The sequence below is a fragment of the Drosophila innubila genome (assembly GCF_004354385.1).
Source record: "Drosophila innubila isolate TH190305 chromosome 2R unlocalized genomic scaffold, UK_Dinn_1.0 1_C_2R, whole genome shotgun sequence".
In the NCBI taxonomy this organism is placed as follows: Eukaryota; Metazoa; Arthropoda; class Insecta; order Diptera; family Drosophilidae; genus Drosophila; species Drosophila innubila.
Genome location: NW_022995374.1, coordinates 7,144,991 through 7,157,784, shown reverse-complemented (window position 1 = coordinate 7,157,784; position 12,794 = coordinate 7,144,991). Strand labels below are relative to the sequence as shown.

General features: G+C 39.4%; 2 protein-coding genes across 4 annotated transcripts; one reads left to right on the top strand and one right to left on the bottom strand.

The window, feature by feature from the left end:
• Positions 1–22: 22 nt before the first annotated feature.
• On the top strand, positions 23–1,178 carry LOC117785690 (mediator of RNA polymerase II transcription subunit 8). The gene has a single exon (XM_034623872.1). It carries the CDS (start codon positions 242–244, stop codon positions 1,004–1,006), a length of 765 nt encoding a protein of 254 aa, XP_034479763.1. The 5' UTR covers positions 23–241; the 3' UTR covers positions 1,007–1,178.
• LOC117785685 (tudor domain-containing protein 7) lies at positions 998–10,753 on the bottom strand. Of its 3 annotated transcripts, XM_034623863.1 has the most exons (9): positions 10,615–10,753; positions 8,578–8,820; positions 7,453–8,523; positions 5,681–7,387; positions 2,903–3,021; positions 2,093–2,363; positions 1,874–2,025; positions 1,494–1,642; positions 998–1,422 (listed from the first exon to the last, which is right to left on the bottom strand). In XM_034623863.1, the coding sequence occupies exons 2-9, from the start codon at positions 8,770–8,772 to the stop codon at positions 1,205–1,207; spliced, it is 3,882 nt and encodes a 1,293-aa protein (XP_034479754.1). In that variant the 5' UTR covers positions 8,773–8,820; positions 10,615–10,753; the 3' UTR covers positions 998–1,204. The 3 variants fall into 3 exon arrangements, with proteins under 3 accessions (XP_034479754.1, XP_034479756.1, XP_034479755.1); XM_034623865.1 differs by lacking the exons at positions 998–1,422; positions 1,494–1,642; positions 1,874–2,025; positions 2,093–2,363; positions 10,615–10,753 and adding an exon at positions 2,485–2,736; XM_034623864.1 differs by lacking the exons at positions 998–1,422; positions 1,494–1,642; positions 1,874–2,025; positions 2,093–2,363; positions 10,615–10,753 and adding an exon at positions 2,485–2,725.
• Between the last annotated feature and the right edge of the window lie 2,041 nt (positions 10,754–12,794).

Genomic DNA, 12,794 nt, shown 5'->3' with positions numbered 1-12,794 from the left:
TCCATTTAAAAGTAACGATACCGATAGACTACAGCTGTTAAATATCGACTGCTAAAATATCAAGCTATCGACAACTGCGCTTCATCGGCGCTGCCACCTTGCTAAACATCGATAGCCTTCACATAAATATGTATATCGATGTATCAGCGGATTTTCACATCACTACTGTGCAACACAATAAATAAATTGCAACTTTGTTAGAAATCGTGTGTTGTCATAATTAAATTGCCACACAGCGAAAATGCAGCGCGAGGAGAAGCACTTTGAGATGACGCTGGATGCGGTGGTGCAGCGTCTGAATGATTTAAAACTAGCTGTTTTGTCCATGATACAGAAACTGGAAATGGAGTACATGGACATCAATTGGCCAACGTTTTTGGATAACTTTGCCATCATCTCGAGCCATTTAACTGGTCTGACAAAGATTCTGGCCAAGGAGCAGTGTCCACCGCTGCGAAATCGCACTGTGCTACCTCTGCTCGTCTCCATGGACCGTGACGAAACGCTGGTTAATATTACGGAAGGTCGTGTGCCGGTTTTCTCGCACGACATTGTTCCGGATTATCTGCGCACACGACCGGACCCCATTACTGAGCAAAAGATGCAGCAGAATGAACAGAAGGCGGCAAATCTAACCAACGATGCAGCCATGAAGCAGGTCACACAGTACAACAAAGTTGTCTCCCACGTATTGGACATGGTGAGCAAGGCCCGTGAGGAGTGGGAGATTGAGTCCAGCTCGCGCACTGGCATCCAACAAACAAGCAGCATGGCGGACACACAGATGCTGGTGGCAGCAGTTGGAATGGGCAAAGGCCTGCAATTCAAGGCCAACTACGGTCCAGGTCCTGGCATGATGGTGCCGCCATCAATACGTGGCCCCACACCGCCTATGGGCGGACCATCCATGAGTCCCGGCAACGTTCAGCAACAGTTGGGCAAAGCACCGTCGGCTGTAAAGACCAATATCAAATCGGCCAATCAAGTACATCCATTCTCTCGGTAGCAAAAATCATAATTTATTGTTGCGCTTTGCTTGAATACAACAGAGTAACATTATTCATATATATATAATATATCTTAAATACTATAAGCGGAATGTTGGCTCATAAATATGGGTATATGTTTCTAATAGCTGTAGTCCACATAACTTTAAACAAATAAACGTAAACAAAAAACAAATGAGTCGTCGTAATCTTCCAGTTTATGGCGTTGGCAGCGCGTGCTTCTCGGTGATGAGTGTCTCGTGAACTTTGATGTCCTGTGGCGTTGAGGTATCAATTAGCTCCAGACTGAGTGCTCGCCGATCATCCTTCAACTTATCCACGCGGCGCACAATGCCAATGAACTGTTGCCCCAACGTCAGCTTTCGAAAACGCACACAGTTCTCCTGCGTCCAATCGATGCCCGTCAGCTGAATTCCTGCAAATGACAAAGGGAGCAATGAGTTGAGAAATGAAATTAATGAATGTATTGACTGTTTTACTACTCACCATGAAGCTGGGCCGGTAACGACATCATGGGCAACTCCCGAAACTCTGGCGTTAGTTGCAGCAGCTGGTTGCAACGCACGACGCCATCATCGCCCACATCTACATAACGCACCTGTATCATTTCATCGTAAATCTTGCGAATATTTACGCTGCAAATTAAAAAGATAACAATTAAGATATAACAAGTTTGGTGTTCCCAGCTATATAGTCACTTAAATCTAAGTAGTTAACAAACAGTTCCTCTAACTTATTATACGGGAAATTCTCAATCAGTTTGCCACTTTGTACTTCTATGTACAGGGTCTATACAATTTAACACTGATAAACAACTAATAATATAGTAATAAATATTACCATCTATCAGTTGGCACTTGACTCACCGATGATACACGCCATCCTTGTCTGCTGCGGCATAGGCCTGTCCAATGGTCAGCTGGGTGGGCAGCACAGTCTGTGCTGATGAGCTTTTGCAATGCGCCTGCAACTCTTTCATCAGACGCTGCAGCTGATTGTAGCACTTGTAAGGTTGCACCTGTAATCAAAATATGCGAATAAATAAGATGAAGGATGTGGCATAGATGATAGACTGTTGCACATACCGCAAAGTGACCGGGATTTACAGAGAGTGCGACACGCACCTCAAAATAGGCACCAACCGCCGGAATGGCCTCGTATTCTTTGAGCAGAGGCAACACTGCGGCTGCCGCCTTGCGGGGCGTGGCTGGAGGCGAGGCGAGGCCAACAGCTGTCGGCTGATCGCTGCTGCTGCTGTGGCTGGACAATGTGGAGCTGAAGCTGCAGCGGCGGATCAGTTGACCGCTTGGACTAAAGTGCAGGCCGCCGTCATCAAACGGTTCCAGCCGCGTTGTACTGTAGATATGGGCGTGGGTTCAAGGACGGCAGTTGGGGGAGGGAGGATAAGGATAAGATGGGAGAATACAACATGGGATTGATGGGAAAGCAAGGCACATATGAAAAACTCTGTTCTTTGTTTGAGTTGATTATACACATATTTAATCTATGTATTTCTCTTTCCCATTCTATTTCTTTTTTTATGTACATTGAATTGATGAATGTTTTTATTATAGATGGATTCATGATACTTAGAGCTAAGCACTTGGTGAGCGAACGAACAGTTAGCTTACAGGATGCTGTGAGTTGAAGGATTCGTTAATGTTGAGATAATTTTGTTGTAGCGATAGTTTCATGTCAGTTCCAGTTTATTGAAAGCACTAATTAGAAACTATCATTAAACCACAGAATAGCAAAAGTAGTTTGTGCAATGTGAGTGTGTGTGTGTGTGGGTGTATGTGTGGATGTTGTGTGTGTGTCATAGTGTGTGCAAGTGTATGTGTGTGTTTATGAGTGATTTGTGAGTGAGTGAAGTAAACATTGAGTATTAAACTTACCTCTGAACCTCGTACTCCATGCGAATAGCACTGTTTAAGCACAAGTACAAACCATCCTGACCACGAGCGTGGATCGTTACCATTGGCAGTTTATCGTTGGCGCCCTCCATTACCTTGAGCTGCACATATAAAAAGGTAAGTATTAATTACATCTATAGAAATATCAAATTAACAATAACATCACAATAAATAAAAATAAATCAAGAAATATCCTATTCCGGTCTAACATATTAAAAATTATAAGCAAAAACAGGGAATCAAATCGAAACAAATATAAGTTACGGTTTCGGTTCCGGTACATTACGAAATAACTATTTAGGGCTTAGGGTCCAAAAAATATCAACGTTTTTAGATGATAACAATTTAAATGCAGAATCAATTAAGAGGCCAAATCATGATCAAAACGACATTCCGCTTGAAAATCGGCTAATTTTTGATGAGGTTATGAGAGATCAAAGTTATTGAAAAAATGTCAAGGGGTAAGTATGGAAAATTGGATGATAGATGGCTTAGTATCGAAAAAATATCAAATATTCTAGATGATAAAAATTTAAATGTAGAATCAATTTAGAGGCCAAATCATGATCAAAATGACATTCCGCTTGAGAATCGGTTTATTTTTGATGAAGTTATGAGAGATCAAAGATATCGAAAAAATGTCAAGGGGTAAGTATGGAAAATTGGATGATAGATGGCTTAGTATCGAAAAATATCAAATTTTCTAGATGATAAAAATGTAAATGTAGAATCAATTTAGAGGCCAAATCATGATCAAAATGACATTCCGCTTGAAAATCGGCTAATTTTGATGAAGTTATGAGGATCAAAGTTATTAAAAAAAATCTCAAGGGGTATGTATGGAAAATTGGATGATAGATGGCTTAGTATCGAAAAATATCAAATTTTCTAGATGATAAAATTTAAATGTAGAATCAATTTAGAGGCCAAATCATGATCAAAATGACATTCCGCTTGAGAATCGGTTTATTTTGATGAAGTTATGAGAGATCAAAGAAAAAAATGTCAAGGGTAAGTATGGAAAATTGGATGATAGATGGCTTAGTATCGAAAAATATCAAATTTTCTAGATGATAAAAATGTAAATGTAGAATCAATTTAGAGGCCAAATCATGATCAAAATGACATTCCGCTTGAAAATCGGCTAATTTTTGATGAAGTTATGAGGGATCAAAGTTATTAAAAAAAATCTCAAGGGGTATGTATGGAAAATTGGATGATAGATGGCTTAGTAGATGATAAAAATGTAAATGTAGAATCAATTTAGAGGCCAAATCATGATCAAAATGACATTCCGCTTGAAAATCGGCTAATTTTTGATGAAGTTATGAGGGATCAAAGTTATTAAAAAAAATCTCAAGGGGTATGTATGGAAAATTGGATGATAGATGGCTTAGTATCGAAAAAATATCAAATTTTCTAGATGATAAAAATTTAAATGTAGAATCAATTTAGAGGCCAAATCATGATCAAAATGACATTCCGCTTGAGAATCGGTTTATTTTGATGAAGTTATGAGAGATCAAAGATATCGAAAAAATGTCAAGGGGTAAGTATGGAAAATTGGATGATAGATGGCTTAGTATCGAAAAATATCAAATTTTCTAGATGATAAAAATTTAAATGTAGAATCAATTTAGAGGCCAAATTATGATCAAAATGACATTCCGCTTGAAAATCGGCTAATTTTTGATGAAGTTATGAGGGATCAAAGTTATTAAAAAAATCTCAAGGGGTATGTATGGAAAATTGGATGATAGATGGCTTAGTATCGAAAAAATATCAAATTTTCTAGATGATAAAAATTTAAATGTAGAATCAATTTAGAGGCCAAATCATGATCAAAATGACATTCCGCTTGAAAATCGGCTAATTTTTTTATGAAGTTATGAGGATCAAAGTTATTAAAAAATCTCAAGGGGTATGTATGGAAAATTGGATGATAGATGGCTTAGTATCGAAAAAATATCAAATTTTCTAGATGATAAAAATTTAAATGTAGAATCAATTTAGAGGCCAAATCATGATCAAAATGACATTCCGCTTGAGAATCGGTTTATTTTTGATGAAGTTATGAGAGATCAAAGATATCGAAAAAATGTCAAGGGGTAAGTATGGAAAATTGGATGATAGATGGCTTAGTATCGAAAAATATCAAATTATCTAGATGATAAAAATTTAAATGTAGAATCAATTTAGAGGCCAAATCATGATCAAAATGACATTCCGCTTGAAAATCGGCTAATTTTTGATGAAGGTATGAGGGATCAAAGTTATTAAAAAAATCTCAAGGGGTATGTATGGAAAATTGGATGATAGATGGCTTAGTATCGAAAAAATATCAAATTTTCTAGATGATAAAAATTTAAATGTAGAATCAATTTAGAGGCCAAATCATGATCAAAATGACATTCCGCTTGAAAATCGGCTAATTTTTGATGAAGTTATGAGAGATCAAAGATATCGAAAAAATGTCAAGGGGTATGGAAAATTGGATGATAGATGGCTTAGTATCGAAAAATATCAAATTTTCTAGATGATAAAAATTTAAATGTAGAATCAATTTAGAGGCCAAATCATGATCAAAATGACATTCCGCTTGAAAATCGGTTTATTTTTTATGAAGTTAGGAGAGATCAAAGTTATTGAAAAAATGTCAAGGGGTAAGTATGGAAAATTGGATGATAGATGGCTTATAATCGAAAAAAATCATCTTTAGAGTAGGTTCTAATTATCAAAGTTATCAATCAGATTCCATACCAGCACTGGGGTTTTTGGCGAAAGTCGTCCACGAAGCCGTGCCACCATCTGGTTATCAATTGGCGGCACATCGTGCAGGCGAACGCGCAATGCCTGAGCTGGAAACGAGGCGAGAGCAAGATTGTTTGCCTCCAGGCGATAGATATTGGAGATGTGCGTCTTGCGCAGCCGTCCATCGTCCACATAATACACATCGAAGACCTCCTCCTCGGGACTCTTGGGTTTGGTGGTGAGCATGCCGCGATACCATTGCTTTCCACCATCGCCAGCCTCATCGCAGACGCACACAAGCTGATCGTGCAACAGATCCGAGTAACGGACGCGATGTTGTTCGCTGCTGTCGCTCATTATTTTGTCAATGCTGCGCTGCACAAATTTGAGATCCTCGTTGGGAATCTGCACCATGAGATCGCCCACGTCGTTCACGTGAGAGACGAGCACATGGTTCGATTTTTGATCAAGCTTCAGCATTGGAGCTGGCGTATTGCGTATAATCTGATTGGCCACCAAATCGTTGAGATGAATATCCTCAGCCGTCGAGGTGTCGTAGAAGGTGCCAACGATGCAGGCACTTCGCAAGCTTGCTTGCAAGCATCCGGCCTCCTCATCCGTTTCCTCATGCTCCAGCAATACGCCCTGAGTGCGACCACCCAAGCTGTGGAACTGCGATTCGCTGGTGATGATACGGGTCACGACACTGTGACCGGCCAGTTCCTTGGCCAGCACAGGCAGTGCATGCGGATGCTCCTCGAATTTATCCAGAGCATACATACTGAGACAGACAGCTTGAGGGGGCAGTACCAAAAACATAGAGGTACACATATAGAGCACATCAAAGCCAAAGATCACCTCGTCGCCAAAGTCCACAAAGTGACAGATGCACTGTCGCTGCTCCACATCAACGGCCATGACACGGACACGATTCCAATTCTCGCTGACTTCGACCAGGTAAATCTGCTGCTCAATGGGCTGCTTCTGCACCGGCTGTCGATTTTGTGGCATCGTCATATAGGCATTCAACTGCTCCGTAAGCTTCTCAAAATTGGCACTCTGATCTATGAGACGCGCCCACACATGCATCGTATTGTCACAGTGTGTTATATACATGCTCCAATCCTGCTGGCCATCTGTCCAGGGCAGCAACAGCTCAGGCATTGCTTTCAACTGCACTTTTTGCACTTGGTTCGCTGGAATTGCTGCTCCAGGTCCCATCTCTGCTCCTGCATTGATGGTGTTTGCAAAAACAATGTGGGTATTAACACTGGTCTCAATGCGAATCTTTGGCGAAGTAGTCAGCAATGTCCACCAGTTACTGGGCACCTGACGCTTCACTGTAGCCTCGTACCACTCCGGCAGCTTGTGGCTGACAATGCCATGTGGATGCTTGATCAACTCTTTGAATAGACCGTCCAGAAACTCGCTATCGCTCAGCATTGACAAGTGTTTGCGGGACTCGAGCTCCTTCAGTCTCTCAATTGCCATCTCGGAAGTGCATTGCTTGGCCTTTGCCTCATCGGGATGCTCCTTGGGATAGCTTGAATAGATGCTACCGCCGATGCGCACCTTGCAATGCAGCAGATTGCTTTTCATCACTCTGGTGTACTCATACTCTGGCGGTGCATATCCCATGGCGACGCAGTATTGATTTAATGAGGAGATCGCATCGTAGGCTGGATCAAACTTGAAGTTGACGCTCGGCTGACATTGCTACAATTGGATATAGAGAGGTAAACAATAAACTCGTCAGTGATATTGGACAACAAATCACTTACCGGCATTAGAGGCTGCTGCACATGGATCTTCTGTGCTGTCTTGTTGCTGGATGCATTCTCTGGCGAATCAGGAGGTGTTATTGTCAAAGGTGCAGCTGCTGGCGATGCCGTTGATCCTGTTGATGCCGCTGCAGCGTTCGCCGCTGTCTGTTGTTGTTTCAGTCTATAGTTGACAGAGACGCCGCTAGTGGAACGCGCTCCTGGGTATGCTACCCGTGGATGCTGTTGTCGCTTGTTGCCTCCGCCGGCTGGCATTGTGTCTGTCGTTGGCTGCTTCATCGCAGGCGGACGCTGTGGTGCACTGTTACCCAGTATGGGGCGTAGATGCGTCTTGCGGGAGGTGGCAGCTCCACCGCCAGCTCCAGCTGCGTTTCCATTCATCTCAGTCGAGCTGGGGGATTCTTTGGGGGGAGTGAGAGTTTGATTGCTGCTCTTAAGAGAAGCAGAGAAGTCAGTGATTGTTGCTGTAGTGGCTCGCTGCTCTTGCACTGATTTCTTTAGTAGTTCTTCGTCTTTGATTTGCTGTTTTTTCTCCTTTATCTGCTCCTGCAACAATAAACTCTCTTCTAGAAACTTGTCGTTAATCAAAAAGCCAGAATCAGCTATTGTTTCTTTATTGACTTGCTGACTCTTTTGCTTTTCTTGCAATGCTTGTTTCCGCAGTTCTTCCTCTTCAAGTTGCTTCTTCAACTTTTGCTGCAACAATGTACTTTCCTCTTGCAATTTTTCGATAGTCAGCGCCTGCGCCTTAAGGTCAAGTACGTGCTGTTTCTGCAGCTGAGCGATCTTTTTATCAATTGTTTGCTGTTGCTTCTGCAGTAGAAGCTTTTGTTGTCGTTGCTCTTCCTGCAGTTCCACCTGAAGACGCTTTAGCTCTTGATCCTGCCGCTGTTGCTCCTCTTGACGTCGGCGCAAAATCAAAAATTCCTCGCGAAAAACTTGCAAATCGTTGCTCAAGTTCGAGTCGAGTTGGGCTTTTCGCAAAATTTGTTGCAGTTCTTTTTGCTGTTGTAATTGATACTGCTGTTGTTGTTCTTGTTGCTGTTGTAATTGATACTGCTGTTGTTGCTGCTGTTGACGTTGCTGTTGTTGCTGCTGTTGACGTTGCTGTTGTTGTAGCTGCTGTTGACGTTGCTGTTGTTGTTGCTGCTGTTGACGTTGCTGTTGTTGTTGCTGCTGCTGTCGATACTGCTGCTGTTGTTGTTGTTGTGCGTAGTAGTTGGGTTTGTAAGCAACTGGTCTGACGTTCTGACGCACGGGAGGTGCTTTAGGGCGCGAAAATGATGCTTTAGATTTGCTGACTTTTTGACTGCGAACCATAGATTCAATGTGCGCCGTTTTGGGGTTGGGCTTGGCACTGATTATGACCTGCAAAACAACAATCAATTAATACGTCATCTTCACTTTGTCCTTGTCACAATTATCTCTCTAATAACATAAATTATGTTAAACAGGATAAATAAATAAACTTATTCAGGTATGTTGCACAAATCTCTAAAGATATTGATGGTAATTGCTATTGAAAACAACCGAAATACCTACAGATATTTCATTTATCAGACTCTATTAATTTTAATTTAATTTTTGGTCTGTTTCTTTATTTAAAAAAAAAAATTGATTTAATATGTTATTGATTGAAATATTTTACCAAAAAAATTAAATTTATTTACATTTTTTGTTATAGCTTATTGATAAGTCATTGATACTGAAGTCATTTGATTACAGCACACAAAGTTTTTATAATTTCCATCAAATCTCGATTCTATACACTTGTTGTGATTCACGAATTCTGCGGGCGGACTGTTGCTTATTATTACAGTGGGCATTGCATAAAGTCGAGCTCTGGACGTGATAAGCAAATGCAACTGATGTATTAATAAAAATAATTCGCTTGTCAGTGAAAGCTGTCTTTAAATAAACAATTACACATTTTGATTGCCTTATTCCATTGCCACACATTACTCAAATGGAAGCAGTTGCAACTAACCGTGATAGCTCGAAAGTTAACTTTATAATATGCATACGCAACTATGTATTGTATTGTATTATGTGGCGTACGAGAAGTTACTTGGAATATGGAACTTGAACTGCTTTCAGTTTTATTACAAGTATTAAATTTCGACTAAAGAAAAGTTTTCAATATTTATATTACACGTAAAGCTATCAAGGTTGGAATTGGATATATTAAGTTGAATTGAAATATTAGATATAGTAATGTTTATTTTTAGGATTTAACATTTTTTTTTATTTTTTTATACGTATTTTGAAATTTTATATTATTTAATATCTATATTTTGTAAATTTTAAATAGTTTTGTATGACTGCTTTTAATTAACGTTAAGTAAATTTCTTTTGATTCTATTATAAAAACCATGGGCATATGAATATTCCAAGTAGTGCATTATTGATTTTACAATGTATTGACAGATTTATTTAATAGCACACGAATTTCCTCGCCCAACCACTTGACCCACCAGGTCAGCAGATAGTGTGGGTGGGCGGCTGACAGAACGGAAATAGAATCGAAAAGATGCATACAAGCGAACTTCAGATAAGCGCGGTAACAACAACAACAACAACGAGACTGGAATGTAAAACATGCACTTATGCAGTAAATGAACGAGCGACGATTGACATTTAAGCAATGAGATGGCGGGAGAGAGAGAGAGAGAGAGAAGGGAGAGCAACAGAAATATCTGCATTTAAAAATAAATTATAACAAGAGTGGGGCAGCAACAACAAGCTGATGAGAAATTAAAGTGCAATGTGACGCTTCTCTTCTCCTCTGCCTCTGCCGAAGTCGCTTAGCAAAGCAGCTACAATAACAAAATTCGTTCACTTTCACCAAGCATGCAAAGCGAAGCGCACACAGACACGCACACACACACACACACACATACATACATACAATAAGATCCACATGCAGGGAGCGTAAGAGAGAATGAGCGAGAAAGAAACTGCCAAAAAAAAAGTTTAAATTGGCCGTCATTATTCGCATTACACATAAATATATATCTTTCTCATATATGTTTGTGTGTGTGGTGCATTTATAAAAGTGTTTAATCAGCAAAATAGCAAGACACTGACACAGTGGCACCCACATGTCATATACAAAGCTTATTAAAACAAAAAGAAAAAGCCCCCAAATAATAAACAACTAACATTGTTTACACTTTTGATGAGCGACAGAAACGCGCGACGTTGACACGTTGCCCCTTTGTGGCAAGCCAAGCCCCGAGCAGCACATACAGACAGACAGACACACACACAAGACGGTAAACAACACTAGCACCGCTCGCGTTGAGGCAACGAAACTTACTGAGACCGGGGTAAGCGCATAGGCGAACAAGCTCTGCCAAAAGCTCAAAAGTAGCTCACAAAAGCTGCGTATTTTATAGTGAGAGACAAATAAAGAGACAGAGAGAGAGAGAATGAGAGCACAAATGCGCGCGCAGTGGGCGCTGTTTGGGGTGTCGACCTTATACTCACTTCGTTTCCGTATTTATTAAAATAAAATGCATTCGCGTCCTGTAGCAAATCCATTGCATCGAGATAGCCCAGACGTTTAAAAGGAATTGGTTCTTGTTCCACATTTATGTAATCGCGCTCTATGGATCGCAAGCTGACCGGCGGCTTGGTGGATGTTATTAGAGCACGCACCACAGTGATAACATTCTTAAAATCTTGCTCCTCCTGCTCCTCTGAAGGCATGGTTAACAGCTAATACCTGAAAGAAATGTTAAATAGCAACAATTAAAATTCATACATATATACACGACAATCATGCGATTAAAATTATGATTAAGCACTGCGAAATGTCTACCAATACCACCCACAATAACAACAATAACAATGTGTGCAAAAATAAAATTGGCAACAACAAAATTGGGCACAGCGTACGCGACATAAGAAGATAATGTGAGGCAACAGCTGAGAGCGAACGACAAAAAAAAAGAGCAAACTGTCGCGACGGCGCAACGTGAGTTGGCATCATATAAAAGACAGATGACAAGATCACTTTACGTTACTTCTTCAGTTCCAGTTGGATATAAACAGGATTTTATTATTTATAAAGTTGAATTATATACGCATTTGCATGAGTTTTTTTTTAATTTTTTTTTCAATATACGAAACTTGTATTTTTATTTGCTTGACAAACTAATAAAATTCCTGCAAATGACAACAACAAAATGTTTGGGGTTAAGTAGGCTGCGCATCACTATTTCTTGAAATTGTATCCTAAATTCATGCGCGCAAGTCTTGCACATATTTTCAACAGATTCTCGAGTGAATTTTGTAAATGTAAACAGAAAATTGGTCACAATCATGTGTACAATAAAAACGCTCACTATAAGAGGAACTCTCTTAAAACTTCGACATTTGTATTTCGAGGCTATTTGACGTCTTGTTCTTTTTGTATTGTTGTTACAGCGATGAGGTCCAAGTTGGACCGTACAACATCTTGAACTCACTTTAAAAAACTTTAAGTTTTGTTTATTATTTCTATAGATTTATTGGTATGCTTTAATTGTATATTTACTGAATGTATACACAAACTCATGACGTTGCAACTTTTTCTATTGCCTGCCATGTTTTTCTTGCAAAAGATCCGTTATTGTCAACTTGGGGTCTTTGACAATTAACACACACAAAATGTGTAATATACTTACGTTTTTACTTAGTATAAAACACGAATAATTCGAATATGCACTTTTGCATAAATAGAACTTAGCACGAATATAGAATTTACTCAATTATCAAACTGAGCTCAATAGGTTTTTATTTAAAAAGACGTGCGACTTTCGTCGCCGGTTTCCCTATAGGTTTCGCGGTGTCTTAAGAAACAAATCGTTGCCACCCGACCGAAAGGTTTTCCCCTGTTAAATTCGCCGATCTGGTAATATTTACCACTTTGGATCAATTGTCAAAATTTGTAACTTAAAATTTGTCTACCGTTTTTTTTTTTTTGACAATTTCATAAATTTTGTATATTTTTTAAATATTTTCAGAATTAATTTTGTAACTCTCTCCCCTAATGATGAAAAGCCTCAAACCTTCATTAAAATGTTAACCTTAATTTTATGTAATTTCTAATTTTAAATTTTATTAAAGTTATTAATTTATTGTAATGTTATAGCATTTTGAGTTGAGTTGTCTTTATTTAATTTGAGCGCCTTATGATAAGAGAATATATCGATTCCCCATAAAATATCGAAAGCTCTCATACCACAAGCGATATATTTCAGTGCTGCAAAATTCTGCTAGAACATATATCGATAGATGATAGTTGAAAGCAGCGCTGGTTTAAATTTAAATAACACAATTCGATAGGTTGTTTAAAT

What these genes read in the sequence shown, in the direction of transcription:
- LOC117785690 (XM_034623872.1), top strand. Translation starts at nt 242, where the DNA reads ATGCAGCGCGAGGAGAAGCACTTTGAGATGACGCTGGATGCGGTGGTG.
- LOC117785685 (XM_034623863.1), bottom strand. Translation starts at nt 8,772, where the DNA reads ATGGTTCGCAGTCAAAAAGTCAGCAAATCTAAAGCATCATTTTCGCGC. An exon ending in AACAACAACAGCAACGTCAA is followed by an intron (nt 8,524 to 8,577) that starts CAGCAGCTACAA and finishes CAACGTCAACAG; the next exon opens with CAGCAACAACAGCAGTATCA. An exon ending in CGCCAAAAACCCCAGTGCTG is followed by an intron (nt 3,022 to 5,680) that starts GTATGGAATCTG and finishes TTATATGTGCAG; the next exon opens with CTCAAGGTAATGGAGGGCGC.